The 22876-nt window shown below is 38.3% G+C and overlaps 1 protein-coding gene across 3 annotated transcripts; it reads left to right on the top strand.

Annotated features, from left to right (window-relative positions):
* The first annotated feature begins 1175 nt into the window (after nucleotides 1-1175).
* LOC135609340 (protein DGS1, mitochondrial-like) lies at nucleotides 1176-22673 on the top strand. 3 transcript variants are annotated; one of them, XM_065102483.1, is made up of 15 exons: nucleotides 1176-1461; nucleotides 1558-1652; nucleotides 6955-7069; nucleotides 7204-7407; nucleotides 7573-7719; nucleotides 7838-8002; nucleotides 10992-11186; nucleotides 14903-15003; nucleotides 15319-15408; nucleotides 18769-18841; nucleotides 18920-18948; nucleotides 19051-19174; nucleotides 21122-21232; nucleotides 22129-22229; nucleotides 22330-22673. In XM_065102483.1, the coding sequence occupies exons 3-15, from the start codon at nucleotides 6986-6988 to the stop codon at nucleotides 22448-22450; spliced, it is 1545 nt and encodes a 514-aa protein (XP_064958555.1). In that variant the 5' UTR covers nucleotides 1176-1461; nucleotides 1558-1652; nucleotides 6955-6985; the 3' UTR covers nucleotides 22451-22673. The 3 variants fall into 3 exon arrangements, with proteins under 3 accessions (XP_064958555.1, XP_064958554.1, XP_064958552.1); XM_065102482.1 differs by lacking the exon at nucleotides 1176-1461 and having other exon boundaries at nucleotides 1495-1652; XM_065102480.1 differs by lacking the exons at nucleotides 1176-1461; nucleotides 1558-1652 and adding an exon at nucleotides 2485-2764.
* The last annotated feature ends 203 nt before the right edge of the window (nucleotides 22674-22876 follow it).

Genomic DNA, 22876 nt, shown 5'->3' with positions numbered 1-22876 from the left:
GCATCCGCCCCATATGTGGCACGGGTTCGGGATGGTGCGTGCTGATGCATGGCGCGCTAGTATCGTGGCCACGAAATAATGGCGTGGGTCGCTTTCGGACGCGGCGCGCTGGTCCTTGCATCAGGACCGTTGGATGGTAAGAATCGACGGCCGAAGTTTGCCGAGGATAAGGTTCGCCGTTCTCGGCGCATGTACACGAACCTTTGGGGTGTACTGCACATACGTCATAAAAACTTGTCAATCTGTGCGTTTCCGTAGGCGTTGCCGATCACCTCCGCACGTGCAACGCACGCCGTGACCCCTCGATGGGTCGAGGAGAATCCACTGTGCATGGTGACATTGATAAATATATATATATATTGATAACACTGATAAATATTTTGGATTAGATCACACTTATAATTCTTATAATTATTCTGTAATCCTTTTATAATTCTTTTAAATCTTTGTCATCCAAATAAAAAATATAGAACCAGGAAACGAGAGCATATTAAAATATGACAGGAAGTAGATGCTCTGCAGCTCAAAAAGTGACCGACACAGCACAAACCTAACAGCTTTGAGGAAGCTGGGCTTGTCATGCTCCCCATTGTTTGGCACATGATCACATCCAAAACACCAAGTTGCAGATTCTTGTGGGACCTGCAAAAACGTTCTCATACTGGTTGGTATCTTCAAATCTCGGAGTGTTCGACAACACTGATGACAGATTCATAGTATACAGCAACCTTTCTTTCTGTAGCTTCAGTAACCTGGAATTGGGATTTGGACGATTTGGATCTGATTCAACTACTCAAAATCAAAATTTGACCGTCAATCAAATCGGATCGGAATCGAAACCAAACAATAATAAGTCTGAACTGTTCGGTTCTAATTTTAATTACGTATAACTGAACAAATTATTATTATTATATATATATATATATTATGGATTGATCAAATTTTTTCTATGGTATTACGTGTGTGAAAATATTATAAAAAATTAGAAAAATTATTTGCTGCTTTATATTATTTCTAATTAAAAGTAAAACATAAAAAAAAGGAACGAACCGGACCCGGACCGGCGGTTCTGGACCCAGACCTGGTTCGGTTCATGCCTGGGGTGAAGCGTGCGTTTCGAAGCTCTCTTCATCACGTATGTCCATTGGCGACATAGATTGCAGCAGAAGATAACTCTTGTAGTGAAGGTCAGCATCAATGGCAGCAGCCCAAAGATCATGCAGCTACTGCACATTCTGCTGTCGAAGATCATGGAGCTTAAATCACTCCAGGTGTTGAGTATGTTCTGAGGCTTGGATTGCAGTGGACTCAATTTCTTAACCCGTTACAGCAAAAAAGCATGGACAACTTGTGGCCAACCAGGTGGTAGTGGAGTTGGGCTCTCCTTTCTTGCTGGGCGACTAGTGGTGGATGACTAAGGTTTAGCATGTGGAAGGAAGGGGGAGAGAATGAAGCCTTCAGGTTCGTGAGCATGCGAGAAGATTAGGAAAGGGGTCTTTTGTTGTGTCAGTTTACTAGTTCTGTGTCTACCTTGTGTTTGTTAAAATGCCTTTGCAGCTGCGGAATGCGGTAGTCCCACGAGAGTCGCATGGACAAGGAATCGAATTCTTATGGTGGCTGCGTGCAGAATGCCTAACACACACCGATCGAAGGTTCTCTCTCCACGCCCAAAACCCTCTTTTTCTTATATTTATTTCACATTATCTATTATCACTCTAATAATTTAAGTCGGAGTACAAAACATGTTGTGACGTAATTCAAATATAAAATTAGGATCAAATTTAGAAGCCTAAGAACTGAATTATTTACAATGAACAGTTATAAATGTTTTCTTACATGGAGTCATTCAGTATGATATACGTGGGGATTTATATGAAAAATAAATTTCATTCCCTTCATTTTTGCTCGAGCCAAGATGATGAAAAATTAACATGTCTGATTTTTTTGTAGAATGAATTCATAAGAATTCACCTATCCATATCCTATGTGTAAAGAGAAGGTAACTGACAGACTAACTATGCGAGGGAAACCACTAATTTCCTAGAATGAGGCTAAACATTTTTGGACTGAATGGATTTTCCTAGAATTACATGTTTTGATTTCCTCGTGTTGGAGAGTGGAGGATTGTAAATAATACTTTTTTTTTCTAGAAAAGAATTCACCTATTCCTATAAGAAAGGAACTTTGACTTGAAGATCATGAATTAAGATTGGCTAAAGGACAAAAGCCTTTGGATTGAATTCACCACGTATTTGTTATTATTATTATTATTATTATTATTATTTACTGTTTTATTTTGTCACGGTAAAACATAATTATAATATTAAATAAAAATAAAGTAAATAAATAAAAAAATAAATAACATGGGTCTGTTTCGGCTCACAAGCCGTCTCATTGGGCCGTGTCTCCATGTCCGGTCCGGCCCGGTCCAAATTACTATGTAATGGCGATTCGCTGATTTATGCCTCGCTTGAGCCTCGAACTCATTCGTCAGCGAGGAACCTTTAGCCATGGCGTCGTCGCCGGTCGAGAGTCCTACGTCCGGCCCTTCCACTGTCTCCGATGCCATCGGCTCGAGGTCCCTCGTCGCTTGCTACACCAGCCGGATCTGGAGGACGTTGCGGGACCGTCTGCCCTCTCTCAACTCGTCTCTCCTCGCCAAGATGTCCCACATCTTCCGGCGTGGCACGCCGGCTCACCGCCATTGCAGACGGAGGTCCGGTCTTCCGCTTCCGCTGCATTCCAACGCCACCATGTCTTCTTCGTGAGTTCTTCCCCTTCTTCTTTCCCGCATTCAAGAAACAGGATATGCTGTACCCTCTTTCTCGTGTGTCTCTTTCTTCTGGTGAGCAAGGGAAGATGAGGTGGACTGCAGAACACGGAATTTTGATAGCCAGATCATCCTTGCCATCCAATCAGTTGGTCATGGTCCTTTAGAGGACTTAAACCCTTGTTTTCTTCCATGCTTCCTCTCTAACATCTTTGATGTGTGATAAGAGCCTAGGGTTGGAGAGAAAAAGGGATGATTACTTCGAGGGGATCGACATTATCACTTCGAGGGGATCGACCTCCTAGGGCTTGTCAAAAGACCGAATAATATTTCATTGCTTGTCGAAAAGAAACAGTTATATCCATCCATATTTATAGAGTTCTACCTAGAGTCCACCAGGACTTGGACTCTTAATAACTTCTATCCGACTCTAATTGAACTAAACAGACTTAATAAATATTATTCAAAAGTTCAGAAAATAAAAAGATTCTAACAATTCCTCCCCCTTCAAATCAGTCTTGTCCTTAAGGCTGAGTAACATCAAACTCGGGGAGTTTCTCTTTGAGCACTTCAGTTACAGGATATCTGCGGCGCATCACAACCCGTTGATCAAGTAAGTACGGTTTCCACTTCTTGATAGTGTAAGCAATAGGTCGGCCTTTCAGTGTTGCAGTCTTTTGAAAAACCCTCTCCATCCGATGGCTAGTGACAGTTGTGACCTTACTTCCACGTCTTCCCATTAGGATCACTTGCTTTCCATTAATAAAAAACTTTATGATTAGTTTAGAAAAATTCCACGAAACATCACCCAAGGTTGATAGTCATTCAATTCCAAGCACCATTTCGAAGTCTTCTAAGGGTAGTAAAAACTAAAAAGAAGTCCACAAGCAACTCTTGGCCCTGCAAAGTAAGTTTAATCTTTGAGCACTTGCTTGCATAGGTTAAAATCCGTCCATCGACGACTTTTACTTCAAATTTGTTACAGTCTTCAATGTGGTAAGCCAATCGGTTAGCAGTCGTACTATCCATAAAATTGTTAGTGCTATTAATATCAATCAAAACTATAACATGCTGATGTTCCAAAGTTCCTCCAACTTTCATAGTTTACGGGTTAGAGTAGCCGGCTAATGCATGCACTGTATGTATGATAGGTCCAACATCGTCATCAGAATCCATACCTTCATGATCGGAGTCCACATTGTTAGCTTCTGATTTCTCCCCAATTGATTCAATCATCAGAAGTTGCCCTTGTTTATATCTGTGCTCCCTACCCCACTTTTTGTCACAGTGCCAGCATAGACCCTTCGCTGATCTTTCCTTGAGTTCTTCTCGGGTTAGCCTTTGGGTGTTAGGGTTCCGGCTGGGAAGAGATGAGGCGGGTGGCTTGCTGATCATCTGTTTGTTGTCACTTCTGTTTCGACGATTTTCCCTGTTGATTTTTTCCTCATCGTAAACGTGCAAATGATATCGCAGCGATCATAGTACGGGGTTGACGAGCCTTAACTTCACACCGGATATCTGGATTAAGTCCGATGAATGTACCCACCAGTTGTTGTTCAGACCAATCTCTGGCTTGAATTGACAATCGTTTAAACCTGCTCTGATATTCTAATATTGTAGAAATTTGACGAATTTTGACAAGCTGTCTATCAACATTCTCATATTCAGATGGTCCAAAACGAACAAAAAGCCCTCTCTTAAACTGCTTCCACGAGGGAACTCCGTGGTAAGTTTCATACCAATCATACTATTGGATTGCATCTCTATCTAGCTGGATTGAGGTTATTTCTACCTTGGATTCTTTTGGGGTTCTGTGAAAGCGAAAAAAAATTTCTGCCCTAGAGATCCAACTGGTCAGATCCCCATCTTCCCATCTTGGAAATTCTACCTTAATGCGTAGGTAACTTGTGTCATAAACTTGGGGCTCTTTTCCTGTATCTTCAGATCTGTTCAACATAAAACTTGAGCTCCCATCTTGTTGAAACATGCTAAAGTGCTCCAATAAGCTCTTTTTGAAATCGTGAAGGGTTTCTTGTAGCCGATTCTCAATTCTAGTTTCCAATGCTTCAATTTGTGCTTTCACTGAGTTATCGGTAGTCATTGCGTAAGACTGCAAATCTGTAATCCCCAGTTCTTGTTTCTGATGTCTAGTCAAGGGCATCATCACTGTCGATGCGAAGCTACCGAGGAAGCGGACGTCGAGGGTAGTGCTGTGATCGCTGCGTGTGTTGCTAGAGGGCGGCTGCAGCGGAACGAGGGGGGTAGTCGCTGGCTGGGAGCAGCGGCGGCGGTGGTCGCTGGTCGGGAAGCAATAGCGAAGGGGAGGAAACTGTGGTGACCGACTACTGCGACAGAAGATGCAAAGTTGCCCTGTTTCAAACGCCGCGAGGAGGGGAGGTTGCTGCCGAGGTTAAGAGGCAGCAGTGGTGGCGTGGTTGGGGAGTAGCGTCGGTGGTGGTCCGCTGGTCGGGAAGCAGGATGGGTGTGCGTGGTTGGAGGGCGACTGCGGTGCAACGAGGAGGGGAGGTTGTTGGCTGAGGGCTGGGAAGTTGAAGGCTAGGCGGTTGTTGCGACGTTGACAAAGGTTGAGAGGCAGCGAAGGGTCCGACGATTGCGGCAGTAGAGGATGCTCTGTTGTCGATGCCGGTGGAGGAGAGGAAGTGGTGGTCGTCGAGGCTGCGGCACAACGAGGGGAGGTTGCTGGTTGAGGAGGGATGGGAGGCTGCGTGCGGGTTGAAGGCTGGGTGGCTGCGGTGGCGTTGATAAAGGTCGACAGGCAGTGGAGGGTCTAGCGGCTATAGCAACAGAGGATGCTCTGTTGTCAATGCCGATGGAGGAGAGGAAGTGATGGTCGCCAAGGCTAGGAGCGATGAGGAGGGGGCGGGGGGGGGGGGGGGGGGGGCTGCGACGGTCATGGTTGCCCTGTTTTGGTTGCCGCGAAGAGGGATGTTCGAGCGGCTGCGACCCAAGGGGAGGCGGGTGGCGGTGGACTCTGGTCGGGAAGTAGTCGCGGGGTTGCGACGGGACGGGACGCTAGCAGCGTTATCTCTGGCGAAGGCTCCCTAAGGATGACTACGGTGGAAGGTGGGATGAGGCGCCCCTTTCTCACTCGAGTGGGTTGGGGTGTGAGCGGCTGGAGGGCAGTTGCAGCACAATGAGAGAGAGAGAGAGAGAGAGAGAGAGAGAGAGAGAGAGGTGCTGGCTGGGAAACAGCAGCGGTGGTGGTCGCTGGCCGGAGAGCAGCGGCGACAGTGGTCACTGGCCGAAAGCAGGGGCGAAGCCTCGCTCGTGAATGTGGCTGCGACGACCCTTTCTCACTCTTCTCACTTTTTTTTTTTAGATGATGATAATTGCGGCGAAGTGTTGTAAGGAATTGCAACGAGAACGTCGAGGATCGCTGCTCTGATACTAAATGATAAGACCCCAGGGTTTTATCATTGAAACAAGAGGAGAAAAGGGGATATCACTTCGAGGGGATTGACCTCCTTGATCACTTCGAGGGGATCAGCCTCCTAGGGTTTGTCAAAAGACTGAATAATATTTCATTGCTTGCCGAAAAGAAACAATTACATCCCTCACCCGGAGTCCACTAGGACTTGGCCTCTTAATAATAAATAAATATTAAATAAACCTCTATTCGACTCTAAGTGAACTAAACAGACTCAATAAATATTATTCAAAAGCTCAAAAAATAAAGGGATCATAACAATGTGTTATATCATTTCTTCCTCTGGTCAAACCATTTTGATTGTTAATATTTCCACAACTACTATTATTCTCTATGCTTTGTTTGTTCGCACTTCTTTGACTCCGTGGTATCATCTATTTAGAAGCGATAGGATCTGATCGGAATTCTCGACATTGGTCCTCCTTCTGGTCCAATCAATTTGTTCAGGCATTTAGAGAGCCGACTGGTAATACCAACCTGGTTGAGGATCGGTGGATTTCAGAAACCATGATTTTAGCCTTACTTCTCAATAATCTAGAAACAACATGCCAAAACGAAAATAATCTTTGAAATAATCATGGTAGATTAGTTTAAAGCCCGGTTTACTATCTTGCCTGCTATGTTGCATTAATTTTCTGATGTTCTATTCGAATTAATACTCTGCTGTAGTCACATTTTCATAAGAAACAGTAACAAACTATTAGTTGGCTAACCAGTTTGAAACTCCATATTGCAGAATTGCAGCCAGAGCATCAAGAGCGTCCATTATGTTAGAAGACATTATGGAATATGTATTATGCAATTTGCATAATGTTCAGAAAAGTTTGCACTTTTGGCAATCTCGAGCTGAGGTGTTGTTGTGTTAATTTATTTATTGTCTCAGTGTTACTTGCTATATATGTTTGAGGAAGAGTTATTCAGCAGTAAACACGAGACATTCACTCTTTTTTTTTGTTAATGAAAATGCTATGTCTGTTGTCCTTAGGGAACAAATGCTCGGAAGATTTATTTCATGATCTTTGAAAGAGGACCATTGGCCTTTATTGATGGTGCTTATGAAATGATAAGCAGACTTGGCCCCGGTGGCGCTCCATTTCAGCATCTATCTCATGCTGCTTCCAATACAATATCTCACAAAATTGCTAGTTTGACCATTCTAAGGCGCTGCCTCGCCGATTTTCTTGCACAGGTTTCCCTGCATCATATATTTGTTTTATTATTGTTGTATTATCTATTGCGTATCTTTCTACTTCTAGACTAGATGATTGAAGTGATGATAAGATTTTGTTGTGAATCTTCCTAGTGTCTTTTACTCTAGGTGTTATTAATTCTACATGTTTACCTATTCTTGTAGGTTTATTTGGAAGTTAACAAGTATGGTGGAACGTTGATTGAAGATGCTGACAAGTCACTGCCTTTTGTGCTGCTGTCCATAAATAGCCTTTTCGTAAAACTAGAAGCTTCCATTTCCCAAGCACATGAACTGCTTGTAGTTCATAATGTCAGTCTAATAAAATAGAAAATTTTTAATTTAAATCTTTTAACATAAAATAGGAAATTAGTATACATAAGACTTATGTTGCTTTCTTTTCTCTTCATGCTTTATGTGATTATGGAAGAGTGACAAGTCCTCTGTGGATCAGAACGGCTCATATATACTTCACTTCGAGAAAATACCTGAGGTGGACCTTGAAATATCTCAGTGGACGGAGACTAATATAAGGGATACTACAGATCTGATTTATCAGAATATCCAGAGATTAGAATCATATTTATCTTTCATTGTAAGTAGACTCTTAGACTCTTAATAAGGACTCGTGGTTTAGTTTTGTTTCTGGGCAGATATCGTTGATCTTGGTAAATGCTGTCAATTTTCTTTTAATTTTTTGGTCTGTTTGCACTTTGTCTTTTTGTAATATGCAATTATGGATGATGATAATGATATCATTTGCTGCACTTTATTTAATGTATTAGGAGGGCGGAATTTAAGAAATTTCATACATTCAATTGATCATATTTTGTCAAAAAGGAGAAGAGAATATTAACTGAGTCTTTGAGTGAGAGCTTTTTTATGTCTGCTTTTGTGAATTGGTTAATTGATGAACAGTTTTGACCCCAAGAAAGCTATTATGAATTACTTTTAATTGTCTGGTTAGGCAAGAATCTAGAACTTGAAGATTCAAAATAGCTGTAGAAATCATTTTTGTGATGTCAATCTAAGGTGTAATCCAGAAATGGGGTCATCTTAATGGGTGGTTATGCTTTATCCATCCCATTGACAAATAGCAAAAGAAGTTACTATCAAGTTGTGATGGTGCACTTGCTTTGCACACAAAATCATGGAAATAAGGATCCTTTATTTGGGCTTCTCTGTGCACCTAGGTGCAAACATCTTGAATATCCAAGAGCACTATGATTTTGGAATCCAATTAGTCCATGTTGCTGGGGAGTGCTACCGCCACCTCCTACTGATAGATGAATGGAGCAAATGTACCAAACCTCAAAAGATATAGATCTCCCTATTCTTCCTTAAGAAGAAAAAAAAAGAAATAATTTTATTCTTTTTTTTTTGGGTAGGGGGGTTGGGGCATGTGGTTGAAAAATATAGATCTCCACATACCTTGCCATTTTTTTGAAATATTTTAAAGAAAAGATAGTAACTCACCATTGTTCTATCTACAAATATGATGCCAAACATGAATATTTCAAATGCTTGTGAATTCCACCTGCTGATTGTTATGGACTTCATGTTATCTATCAGTTGCCATTTCCAATGTGCTTTAAAAATTCCTTTTATTATATGACCTATATCAGAAATTGTTTCTTTAGGGTGTTTTGCCGATTAACGATGATAGTGTGGTTCATTTCAACTCAATCCAAAAGTCCCTTGTGCCCAAATTGACACGCCTTTATAAATAATATCCTCAATGACCTTGAACTATGGTGAGCTGATGTTATGGAGGTTAGCCAAATGACTGTGGGCTGTGGTTACAAAACTGACTTGTAGTTTTGACTTTTGACTTTTGACTTTTGAGTAAGGTTCGCAATTTTGTATACCATTAGTGTAACGGTCAGAGCTTGGACTGGTTCTCTACCGGTGTACTGAGAAGTTGAAAAAAAAAATGCTGCCTAGTATCAGGCCTGACCGTCAAAATTCTATAAAAAAGTTGAAAAAACATCAAAAAAGAAATGGCCTAGTGTCAGACTTTAGTACAAGTCATGTATAGGGTGTAGCAAGTGGTAAAGGTCTTGAACCGAGTGTATCATTTGATTTACCATGGTTCACATATCGATAGGCTGTTGGACTGGTAAATGATGCCCATACTCTACCATAGTGGATGGTATTGTAAACCTTGATTTTAGGTATCCAGCTATTGGAGATCACTGGATAGCCGATGATTGAATATCATTTGTTGGTTATGATAACTAGTGAATGGCTGGCTCAGGAACGACAATGATCGACTGTCAAACATCTTGTGGTTGATGATACATTATTGTTAAAAGATGAAAAATTTTTTATGATCTTGTAATGTTTGACAATCAGTCAACAAAATGATGTTAGGTGGGTGGCATTCAATAACTAACATTCTATTAGTTGTCTAATTTACCAATAACCGGTGATCATAACTGACAATAAACCAATAATTGAGATCAATAATTGTCAATCCATAGGAAGCTAGAGCTCATCGAGTATTTATTTGTTTGGGATCCATATTACTGGCCATCAGACAAACTTATAAATTTCAGATGATTAATGGCTGACTTTATCAATCTCATGGTCTTTTGGTGGTAAGGCAGGATAATGTTTTGTCAGACAATTACCAACCATTGTCAGTCACTAGTCAGTTATCTATTGTCTCTGATTGGTCTAACAACCATATTTCTCAACTAAAGATATGTGGAGACCAACAATCTCTAAAGTGTCATTTTTCTTCATCAACCATGGTTTATTGGATTAGATAGATTGGTGAAGAATTTGGGATAGATTGACTGAAAAAATATTTAGATGTAACATCTATAATATCTATAATTTTCAAAAACATGCTGACATCGTAGTACAAAACAAAATTACAGAAAACCCCTCAAAGCAAAGTAAACCATAGTCCCATGATCGCTCTTTTTCTCCCTCTCTATCTCTCTATATATACACTCACACACATATATATGCACACACATATGCATCCAGTAAGAGGCACAGGCAAGCAGTGGCAGAGCAGTGGAGAAAAAGGTCAGACCTTTTCTCTTGTTTCTGCTTTCTTTCCTTCGGCATAGTTGGCTGCCTCCGATGGAGGTGTGACTGCTATTACTAGCATCACCACTTCTTTAAGTCTCTTTTACTTCTTGCAACAGTATTATATCAGTTGTAACAGGCCCAAATCAGCAATTCCTGACCTAGACTTTCTGATTTTGATCAGTGTCCATTGAGCTAACTCAGGTTTGAGAATGGCCACTTCAGATCCTGGATCAGAATGAAATTGGCCTATTCGGCGAAACTTGTTTAAAATTATTGTTTTAAATATACTAAACAGTGAATGAATCAGAAAGTACATTTGACTTCAGCCACATACAAAATACAATATCCTAATAATACTTCCACACTTCTACCACAGAAGTTGGTGCTCGGAAAACAATGATGGTAGATGAGCATATAATATGGTAGATGTCTTTCAGAGAAGTATTCATTTTTGGGTTATAATTTTTTGTTCCATCATTCTTACTATTTTCATTATGTTGTCATGTGTAACAATTGTTTTTTGAATTTGTGCTTGTCAGCTTTCCACATGTCAAAAACCAAAGAGATTGACATTATATTGGTTACATTACACCTGCGGTGCAGTTGGCCTGTCACTATGTTCAGTGTGGCTCTTGCGGCATAGTAGTTTGACGGGAAGCTCTGACATAGACAATTGGATCTGTGAAGCAAAGGAATCTGCAACTGGATTTCTGAAGGATCATGTTGAACAACCAGTATGCTGCATAAATTTTTTATTTAATACTGTTTTTACTTCTCAGTGCTAGCCAACATGATCTGGTTGAGTCAAACTTGGTGCTTTCTTGAGTGTGAATACGAAGACAATCCTATCTTCAACCATGCTCTTTGGAATTTGAACTAACCATTGCTGCAATAGCTCAAGTCAGTGGACCAAAGCTGACCAATAATGGCCTTAACTTAACTCCAAGGTTCTCATCTAATTAAGATGAGACATGTTATGATGTGCCTCAACTTTACTGTAGCTATCAAGAATATCTCTGCCTTAATACCTTTTCAAGTTTCTTTTCCTCTACACTAGTACGCTGTTAGATCAACTGGTTGTTTTGACAAGATCAATTCTCCTTCACCTTAGGAGGAATTCCAATGGAAGAGCTTGAAGAAGCAAGATCTCCAACTGTTCCCACTAGTCCATTAACACATTTTTAGAAGTTCCATGTGAAAAGAAGCAAACATCTACTAGTGGAATGAAGGATCACTGCCGGTAAGGATCCTCGTACCCTTGAGCTTTGACAACCGTAGAAACCCTTTCTTCACCATTTATAATAAAGGGAGTTATTGGTCCAAGATCCAGTGGTGTTGTCATTTCACCTCGGTTCCCTCAGTTTTAGAGGTTACATGATGAGGCTGTTAAACTATTCATGGTATGTGACAAGCAGAGCCAAGATGTTCAGCTGTCCTTAACCATGATCTTAGCTTCTTGTCTATTTGATTGGAGATGTGGGGCCTATATGAATTCCTCCAAGTAATTTTGGTTAAGCCTTCTTTTGTTATCATGACAGCTCACTTGCAGAAGTTATTATAGTTTCTGTTTTATCATCTTGGTTTCTTTTGCCATCTCTTCTTTTTTCCTATTTTAAGTGATCTTTAGGCTGAGAAAAGGCCCTGAGTCAAAATGATTTTTTGATATCATTACAAGATCTCTAGGACCAAGTAATGGAGGATTTTGCCAGTCTTTAAAATTTCAATGCTAAATCAAATTCTACTAAGATACTAATCAAGTCATCACTAATGCCCAATATGGAAGTGCCTCTAATGGACTTCACTTAACCTATTAGATTATTGAACTGAATCTTGACGATCTTCACAAAGGTTCTTTTCATTATGTTCGCCAGACTAATCTCCTTATCCACCTGGTCTGATTATCATTCTTCAAGTGAAGCAGCATCACTGATTTCTTCATGAGCCATTTGATAGAAGAATATCAATTTTAAACAGGACAAGATAACATGACCCAGAGTTGACATTGATAAGGGATAACATTTTTTAGGAAACCTAAAGTAGTATGTCATGATCCCAATTAATCTGAGAATGGCATGATGTGATCCATTTGAAAAAAAAAAATTATTAAATATTTGCGTTAAATTGAATACTTTTACATATAAACCTAAATTGATACAAATCTAACGATGAACACAAATGGACTAAATTTATTGACAGCAAGGAACACAATTTTGTTCGGACTGATTCATATCAATTAGCATTTGTCAATCTGGGCATGAATATGGATGTGGATTGCCAGCAGTTAGGGCTTTGCATGCGGTCTATTTGACTTCTCAAATATTGACGCCTCAACTTCTTGATGCTACTCACTAGCTTGCCTCTTGGTTCTCCTCCTTTCTCTCCTCTCCTCCTGCCTTGTCTCCTCTTCTCCTCCTCTTCTTTTCCGTCTCCTCTGGTACACATTGGTGTACCTTGTGTTGGTACTCAGCATGGGTTGGATTGGTATTCGTTTGGCTATGGGCTGGATCCATATTGGTATTCGTTTCTCTCCTCTCCTCCTGCCTTGTCTCCTCTTCTCCTCCTCTTCTTTTCCGTCTCCTCTGGTACACATTGGTGTACCTTGTGTTGGTACTCAGCATGGGTTGGATTGGTATTCGTTTGGCTATGGGCTGGATCCATACTGGTATAGTCTTGGACTGTCCGGCACCCAAAATTAAATTCCTTGGTTGACTCTCCTACTTATTTTTAAACTAGAAATTTAGCACACACGTGATAAGCTTTTTTGGGACTTCATGTTTAACATGTTTAAAGCTTAAGGGTTTAGCTGCTGGTGATGTAGTTGGATCAAAGTTCTTTGTCAATCACCAATGATCTCCATCGATGACTCTGTTACTTGTTATTTATCACCCAAATGAGGCCTGTGACAGGGTAACTTCCTCCCTCTATCCAATGCTATTCATCTTGGCAGTGGATGTTCTTACTAGATCACTTCATTTACTGAACGAACTTGGTTTAATTAATGGCCTGTTCTTCAAATTATCATTTTGCATACTGCATGTTGACCCATTTTTGGCTGAAGAAAGGAGGTCGCTCTTTGTTGTTCTAAACTTGCAAGTCTTCCAATTAATTTTAACAAGCACAAGCAATCTAAATTGGCTCACAACATAAGCTGCCGAAAAGGCTTCCTTTATTAATTTAAGCTTTGATTTCCCTCAGCAATATCCAGGTTTGACAAACTTGGTTTTCGTGGCATAAGAGTTATTCCTAGCTAAATGGAGGAGTTTGAAGATGGGCTTGTTTTCCTCTGTTGAACCATGTGGAAGGAGAGGAACAATAGAATCTTCAAGGTTGCCTTGGTGACTTTTAGGCAGTGGACTTTGATGTTTTTTGGGATTGAAGATTCAACGCATATTTAGTTACTTTTATTTTGTTCCTCACCTTTCTTTCTCTCCCTCACTTTCTCTCTTTTCTCATCCTTTTTACTGTACTTAATGAATAAGACTGCAGTGGTGCTACTTTTGCCTCAAAAGAAAAAAAAGGAAACCATATAATGTCTCTTGCATTTTTAAGTGATTCTGTAAGTATGACCTGTGGGCTTATGCTTCATGGCTTGCAGACCTATGGGCTTATGCTTCATGGGTGGAGACAGCATGTTTCAAGCAGGAACCATGCCCTATGAAAAAATCTTTGATGTAGCTTTCAGGCCTAGATTTTGGAGTATTGGTTTAATGAGCTGAAGCTTTTTATGTCTTGCTTAAAGAGTTCTTATCAAATGTAATGGTGATAGTTAAGTTTATGACTCATGGAAACTTCTCAGTTCTTACCTTCTGTTTTTTTAGTTGATGCTGTATACTATTGTAACATCCCTGATTAGTCCCACATCGAAAGTGGGCAAGACTAAGATTGACTTATAAGGGTTTGATGAGTGTACTATTATCAACTTCAGCTTAAGCATTTTGGTCAGTGGTTTAGACTAAACGAAGTTGATAGGCCAGTTAGCCCATCAGGCCCGAGTCATTATATTTGGTATCGGAGCCGACCTAGCATTTGGGCATGGTGAGGGGGCTCGAGTAGGAAAGGGCTACTCGTAGACGGAGTCAGAGGACTCGTCACGGCGTGAAGCCACCACTGAGCTGCGCCTCACATGCACTATGCTAGGGCCTGATCTGGGTTATGTTGGGGCTTGACGAGGACGTCAAGCCTTTGAGTGGGGGTGATTGTAACATCCCTGATTAGTCCCACATCGAAAGTGGGCAAGACTAAGATTGACTTATAAGGGTTTGATGAGTGTACTATTATCAACTTTAGGTTAAGCATTTTGGTCAGTGGTTTAGACTAAACGAAGTTGATAGGCCAGTTAGCCCATCAGGCCCGAGTCATTATAACTATTGCACAGATTGAATGCATAGACTGTTTATGCTAAATCAAGTTAATTATGATTTTTATCTGATTTTCAGTCTGCAATTTTCAGCTTATTTCCATCAGAGATGAACTTTTTGAAACATTTAGGAGGAGACATAAAGGCGTGATGGAAATAGAAGAGGTGCAGTTGACTGCCGATTCTTTACACAGGTTAAGTTCTACTATTTCTTTGTGATCTATGTATATAACTGATAGTCTGATACCACAAGTCAGCAATTTAATCAACTTTCTGATTTTGTGTGGCCTTTGTTCCCCTTCCAATTGTTAGTGTTTTGGTGGAAAAGGTAAATTTCCAGTGAATTTTCAATATAATTACATGGACAACCATTAGAATCTGCGTTGTGTGGGATCTTCTCTTTATTTCATTTTTTCAGCTGGTTTGACAATGGAACCAAAATTGTAATTCTTGGTTGATGCTCACCTTATTGGCTGCTGGACTCTTAGTGACTTTTGGTGAATTTCCAGGATGTTGTTGGCTTTCTGTGAGCAAACAAAAGGTCGAAAGCTACCAGAGAATATTCCAGATCAGGAAATGCTGGAAATGGTCATGGCCAGGTAAAAATTACAATTCTTAAACATACCTAAAGCTGTTTTATACAGTATTTACTCTTCACCCACTCTCTGATGACAAGTGATGACCATTTTCTACATTGACTTTCTCGTGCATGTGCAAATATGTTTGCTTCAGCCTTCAAGGACAGAAATAATGTTACGTATTTTGTTTATTTACACATGCTTCTGTTACTTTCTTTTTCTGAACTATTGATCTTTACATAATATGATGGAATCTCACAATGATCGTTCCCTTCTACCATTTTTTCACAATGTATCCAATTGCTTTTGTGGTTGATGCTTTTTAATTTGGAATCATTTTGCAATTGCCTTCCCAATATCCCGCTTCTTTTCTTTTGTATATGCATCGTCAATCCGTATCTGTTTTGCTGTATATAAAGGATAGGCTTGCGGATCAATATCAATAATATCTGGTGCGGACCTCCTATCAAGTCCTCTTATAAAACCATGGATTCCATCCTACCTCATGCTACCAATTCGACTTAACTGAGGAGGGGTAGTTGGCTGCCTCATGTTGATCGACCTTTGGATTCCTTGTGACGCAAATCTACTCCCTCCGCCACCGCTACCGCTATGCTCTCATCGTGAGTCAGGTCATCGATGCCTCATTGCTTCCTTGTAGATATACTGATGCTCTAGTGATGCACGAATACCAGCTTTGATATCCAAGTTGATTTTATCGTCGCGACCCTCATTGTCATCATACATTGATTCTTACGTAGCCCTATAGTATTCTTCCTCAGCTCTTGCCTGCTTTTTTTATTGTATCTTCTATTGTCTGTTATAACTGGTTTTGAAATGATTTACGGACCTCCGTCAAGGAACCTTCTTGCATTTTGCAACATCAGATACCCACTGGCCAAATGCATCTTGACCTAGGTGATTCCTCCACCCTTGCTGATGTAGTCACAATAAATGTATTGTCAATGATGATGGTTCCTGTCCATCTTTCAGGCATGATCCCGAGCGTTCTCATGTGCCTGTTCCTTTGGTGCTATGTTCCTAGAAAAATTAAATCAAATAAGCTAGTTGCGATTAGTCCTAATTTAAAATAATAAAGTGCAATTACACGTAATGTCGTAATGAACCCCATTTTGTCACTATAAATATGTCAATCAACCTATTTGACATTAAATACGTAGAATTAACTCAATATCATTGAATATACTAATTACAGTAATAAAAAACTTAATTAAACTCTAATTAGCTTTATTTTATCACTATAAATATGTCAAACATCCTAAAAAGTATTAAATATGTAATTTTGATCCAATATAGGTTAAATTACGATGAAATCATCATTAGATAAACAAATCACATCATTAACATAGTTAATTACTCACTAATTATTTCTCTTTTATCACTATAAATATGCCAAGCACTCTAATAAACATTAAAGACATTTAATTGACCCAATAATTTTCAATATCATCATAGTTAATTAATCTCTCATTAGTCCTCTTTTACCGTTATAAACATGTCAAACACTCTAATAGGTATTAAAGACTTTGAATTGACCCCATATTGATTAAATTTTGATTAAATCATCATTAAAACCACTAATCATAGTATTAAAAAAAAACTTAATTAAAACCTAATTAAACCTATTATACCATTACAAACATATAAATCGCCTTAATATGCTTGAAATATAAATATTTGATCTATTAAGTGTAATTTTAAAAAAATCAATATTAAACACACTAATCGTAACATTAAATACCTTAATTATTTCCTAATTAATACTATTCTACCATCAAAAGCATATCAAATAACATATTGGACATTGAGTCATTAATCACACAGAATAGGCTTAATCATCTCATAAATCAATAAAAATCTAGAAAGAGAATATATACCCTTTGATTAGAGTGAACTTCCTCTTAAGCCTCGCAAATTAACCTCCTAGATTTGATCCAATCTACAAATCATAGTCTTGTTGAGTTTAGGAGAGTAAAAATGTAAGAATGAGGGAGAGATATGAGTGAAAAAGAATTTAAGAGAGTTGATTGAGAAAGTGAAATGAGTTGAAAGAGGGAGGAAAGGGTTTAAAAACTATTTTCTAAGCCTCAAACGGTCAATTTGACCATTTGAAATAGGGTAATCTTGGCCTTTGATCCGTAATGTTCTGATTTCGACTGTTACCACCGGGTATAGACCCCGTATCACCCAATAAGGGGTCATGTGACAATATTGCCCACTAGAGGGCGGTCTGTGTACCAATATCTTATTGAACCGATACATATCGTCTGTACCAAGCGGTACAGGTCGGCACAACAATCTTTGCTTAAATTCACAATTATTATGATTTTTTTCACATCCATTAATACCTGTATAAGTTAATTACTTCGACTTGTTGAATTGTCAGAAAGATGCTTCTTGATAATTGATATGTTAGTGTACCATTCAAGGTTATAAATCTCGATCTGATACTAGTTTTAGTAATCTACTAGATCAATGTGGTGACATATTGATCCATGCCACCTAGTTATAAACCACATAAAATATTAAGATTTTAAATGCTGATCTTTATTGGAACATATGGTTCGATACCGGTCCAAGCATGGACCGGTAAATACTGGATGGTATGCATCATACTGATTGGTACTTGAAACCAAGGATTGAAATATCGTACCGTACCGGAGTTTTGACATTCGTTCGGTACGATACGGTATTGTATACCGCTCGGTATACCATTGATATATATATATAATTTTCGACGGCGTCACCTCTCTTCTCCCCACGTGAGGCGACGTCACATATATATATATATATATATATATATATATATATATATATATATATATATATATATATATATATATATATATATATATATATATATATATATATATATATATATATATATAAATATAATCTTATATATATATATTTATATATAAAAGTAAAAAAAATCTGTGATATCGCCTATATATATATATATATATATATATATATATATATATATATATATATATATATATATATAATACCACCCGGTATGGGCAGTATTATTCGAAATTGAAGACCTTGCTTGAAACCATAAGAACATTATAATTTAGTTGTCTGATGATTTGTTTGTATTAACTAGAAGTATTCTATGATTGTAACAATTGTATACCTTCGTTAAAAAGAAGTAAATTTTTTTGCATCACCTTTTCAGGAAACTAATAATTGATTATTTCCGATGAGGGCTTTCTTTTATTTTCCATAGGAAATGGTACTTTTTCACACTTGTGCTCATTTAATTATTGCAGGCTTGAACTGAGATTATTCCCTTTTTTAAGTTGTTAATAGTTTCCTCTATATACATCCAGATAACTAGTAGATGTGTTAGTGCAGATATGAGAAAGAGGTGATGCACCCGCTTCAAAATCTCTTGAGTGGAGAGCTTGCTCGAGCAATGCTTATTCAGGTTCTTTTCTCCCTTATCTTAAAATAGATGCTATGACTGATCTTGATGCTATTGCATATTAACTCTGTGGAATTACAGATTCAAAAGTTGAAGCTGGATCTTGAGACGTAAGTTGAATCATTTTCATTTGGATGTTTCAATAAAAATATATTATTATATGTTGTTCTGAGTCTTCTGACTGCACTAAAGAATTTTTTTTTTTTATACAGAGCAATGCTTGAGCTGAATCAGATTCTTAAGGCAAATGAAATAAATTTTGCTATTCTAGCTGCTCTACCAGCCTTTTTTCTTTCTCTTCTTCTGCTTGTGTTGGTACGGGCATGGGTTATTCAGGTAGGCACATATAATTGTTAGATCTTTATTATGGTTTGCAAAGTTCTTATATTTTAGTTGAATTATGATGAAAACTTTGTTATAATTTGTGAAATTCTTGCACATCTATGACATTATCTTTTGGGTATTTTTTCAATATTTTCAGTTGGTTCTTTCATTCTGTTTAAATATGATATTGGCTGTGTTTTTGAGGGAACCTTGACATTTCATATAGGAACGTGTTATAAAGATAGGCACCTAGCCTAAAGTTTCAACTTTCTAGAAACTACCTTGTGTTAAGATTAATATGTGCTTTTAAAGTAAAAACTGCTGAGACATGGTTGTTGTTAATCATCGATGAATAGTAGAGCTGTAAGTGATGAAGTTGGAGCAGCTGATTAGATTGCACATTTGGAAAAGAAGTCTAAAACAAATATGTATCAAAGCTCTAATGAACGCTTGAAGGTGATGATTGAAGGTTCTTTCTTCAATTGACCTCAACTCTCTCATTTAGTTGGTCGATCAGGATGCTGTGTTTCAAAGATTCTCAGTAATCATAAACCATGGTGGAGCTAAGCAAAAAATACAAATGCAATAAGAAAAAGAAAAGAAAAATGAACGCTTTTGCTAATGAAGGAAAAAGCAAACTGGAAGTCTCTTTTGTAGAAATGGACTTTGAGAGATGAGTGGCAAGATATGCAAACTAGGGCAGTCAAAATCTATTTTTACAGTAGTTGCTGGACCTTTGTATTGATGATCCGGGACCGAATTATGAAATTCAAAATTTCAAATATTCTCTTTCAACCTCTTGGTCTTTTGTGGCATGTGATATTAAATGGAAGATGGAATGGCTTGGATGTGTGCTACAAAATTGTTACAATAAAAAAATAATATCCTAAATTCCTAATTAGATTATTCAGGATTGGCTCTTTGATTCTTTTTCAGTTGATATCTGTTCTCAAGCCAAATCTGAAAAGCTAGGGCATGATTTTGAGAGGACGAAGAAAAAACTAGAGAACAGTTGTTATATATTTTGTCTATTTTATTTAGAACTAAGGATCTGGATGGTAATTTTCCAAGTCATGGTACACATGGCATGACAAGGCATAACAAGGCTTCAAAGTGCTAGCTTTATGAGCCTCAGCTTCTCAGAAAAGCCTAAAAACAACCTCTATAGCTATCAAATAGAAGTACTAAAAATGTGGTGTATTCAAAATATTTTCTAATTTTTTTTTTTCAATAGGTTGGAACTAAGTTCTCCATTGTCTAGTGTGTCTACAGTTAATTGAAAACTATAACTGCTTGGTCCTTGAAAATCATGATGAAACAATCTCTTCCAACAGTAACATGGATTTCATTGCAATATTTAAACAGAATCTAAAACAGCATATAGAAATTCCTTAGCACAGATTTGGATATCTTCTCCATGCATCTAAAATGAGGAGTCAATGCATCTGGCAAATTCTTTGGCTTATTTTGGTTCTACTGCAATATAAAAAAGGGAAATGTTTGAGCCATGCCAACATGAAAGCCTTGATGCAGGTATCTGCTTATATTGTTTCATCTATTCAGAAACATAGGGCACTACTATTTTTGGAGAGATTGATTTAAAGAGGTCACACTTAAGTTTGGTTGATTGGAGATTCAATGGAAAACAGCTTTTAGCAAAAGGTGGGGCAATAAGAGCGGGTCATGATGTGGTTAGGTATTTGATGCAGGATGGAGAGACACTTAATGCTCCTTTGTATCAATCAGTGTGTCTTTGTTCCCTTTAGCTTGTTGGCTTCAGAAGTTGCTTTCCTTGACTGGCCAATCAGATAATTTTTGTGCATGCTCATTTGATAATTTTTTCTTGTTTCCAATGTGCATTTTTATTTAATCTTTCTTATAAAGCTAACCTAATAGTGAATTGCATTGCTAAAGTTGTTGGTAGCCCACTTGAATTCTAATTACTGTAGATAATATCAGGATAAAGGTGCAGAAGGCAGAGGGAGAGTTGCTCGCAGGAAAAGGCGGCTTCTTGTTGTTGAAGTTGAGAAAAGACTGGTGCAGTTCCAGACTTGCATGGATGAAGGGAAGGTACAATTGAACATATTTTGCAAATTATTTATATTGGTGAAAAATTTGAAGTTCACTTTCCGTTAAGATATACAAGTGTTTTTTAATGCTTTCGTCTTTTGTGTAATTCAGTTTATTTGGTTTGAGATTGTTGTTGCTTGTTAGGTCGAGACCTGATACCTGTTACCCTCTTTTAGTACCTATCAACTGGTTTTAAGTATTAGGAGAATATAAGCTCCTCAAACTTGATGCTGTTTGCAGCTGTTCATCATTATTGTCCTGATACCAGATTTCTGTTTGTGAGTGGGCCGGATGAGCCCACATCATGTCTAAACCTACTGGCCCCAAGATTCTATAGTCTTCCAATAAATTATGCCAAAACTGAAAAACTTTCAGAATCAGATCCTTGATACTAGCATAGTTGCAAGCTGGCTTTGTTAACTGGCAGTATGTGTTTTTGTGATGCTTTGGTGAGTCTTATAAGTGAAGGATGGAAATTTTGATTAAAAATTTGAAGTAATAGTGGTTTTAATAAACATTTGCCAGGGTATGCCAAAGTCAAGGATATATACATATTCTAAATGCAGCTCAAAAGATACATGAAAATTATGGCTCCTTGTTACAAGAGCTAATCTTCAGAAGATGCTTTTGGCCAAAAATCATTTTTTTATCTCTAAAAGATGAACTGTGGTTTTGTTTTGCTAAAACATGACTATTAGATGATTTTTTTCACTATTCCACTAGAAGTTGCACATATTCTTTGAAGGAGAATGAATGTTTCACCCGTTGTGTATGAAACATAGAAAAACTGTCGGTTGTTGCACTGTTAAAATTCTAGTCATTCCACTTGGTAACTTTATATTAACCAAAGAAACATGGATCACGTATTTAATACCCCACAACTTTTAATTAAATAGGAGGATGATGCTCGATGCTTGTATGGATTGGTGTTGTGTAGTCTTGATCACCTGTACAAGGCAGTGGAAAGTCATGCAAGGGAAACCGGCGAGTGGATAAGGTTAGTGGTGTTTTCTTCAAATGTCTTATTGCATATGTTGATGGAATTAATTAGTGCAAACGATCTTTTCTTTTTTCTTTTTTGTTTTTCCCCTTTGCAGCCTGCGACAGGATATTGTGGACTTAGCTAAGCCGGATTTGAAAACCATATACAAGCTTACTGTTACTTCAAGAATGGGGCGGATGTATGATTGCTTGCTTCCTTCTTCAAAGCGGCAGTGATCAACGATTTCAATTTTTCACCTTTCAGACTCTATTATTAAATAGCTTGGCAGGGATTATGTTTTCATCCACACTATGACTTACAAAATTATATATTGTTACTTTGCATATGTAATCTTTAATTTACATTGTCACTTTTGTGTTTTTTCTGTTTGTTTTACACATTCAGGTGTAATTTTTTTGAGTCATTATTACATGTGTGTGTGTGTGTGTGTGTTTCTCATTGATCAATGGCATGATGGATCTTACATCTGGAAATATTAGGTTGTAACAATAGTAGTAGTAACGTCGGCACCCACAGGCGCTTTCAGCTAACTTGGTTGGATAGGGGGCAATTACGAGGGAGGAGGGGGTGTACCAAATTTGACCTGCGTAACCCACTGGTACGTTTGGTGTGTAAAAAATTGAAGTTGTATACCTTCGTGT

Source organism: Musa acuminata, chromosome BXJ2-4 (genome assembly GCF_036884655.1).
Source record: "Musa acuminata AAA Group cultivar baxijiao chromosome BXJ2-4, Cavendish_Baxijiao_AAA, whole genome shotgun sequence".
Classification (NCBI taxonomy): Eukaryota; Viridiplantae; Streptophyta; class Magnoliopsida; order Zingiberales; family Musaceae; genus Musa; species Musa acuminata.
The sequence above is the reverse complement of the archived record's forward strand: the minus strand, read 5'-3'. Positions and strand labels throughout refer to the sequence as shown.

Coding starts and splice junctions, on each gene's coding strand:
- LOC135609340 (XM_065102480.1), top strand. CDS start 2,511: ATGGCGTCGTCGCCGGTCGAGAGTCCTACGTCCGGCCCTTCCACTGTC. Junction 7,720..7,837: donor AACTGCTTGTAGTTCATAAT/GTCAGTCTAATA, acceptor TGATTATGGAAG/AGTGACAAGTCCTCTGTGGA. Junction 11,187..14,902: donor AGGATCATGTTGAACAACCA/GTATGCTGCATA, acceptor TGCAATTTTCAG/CTTATTTCCATCAGAGATGA.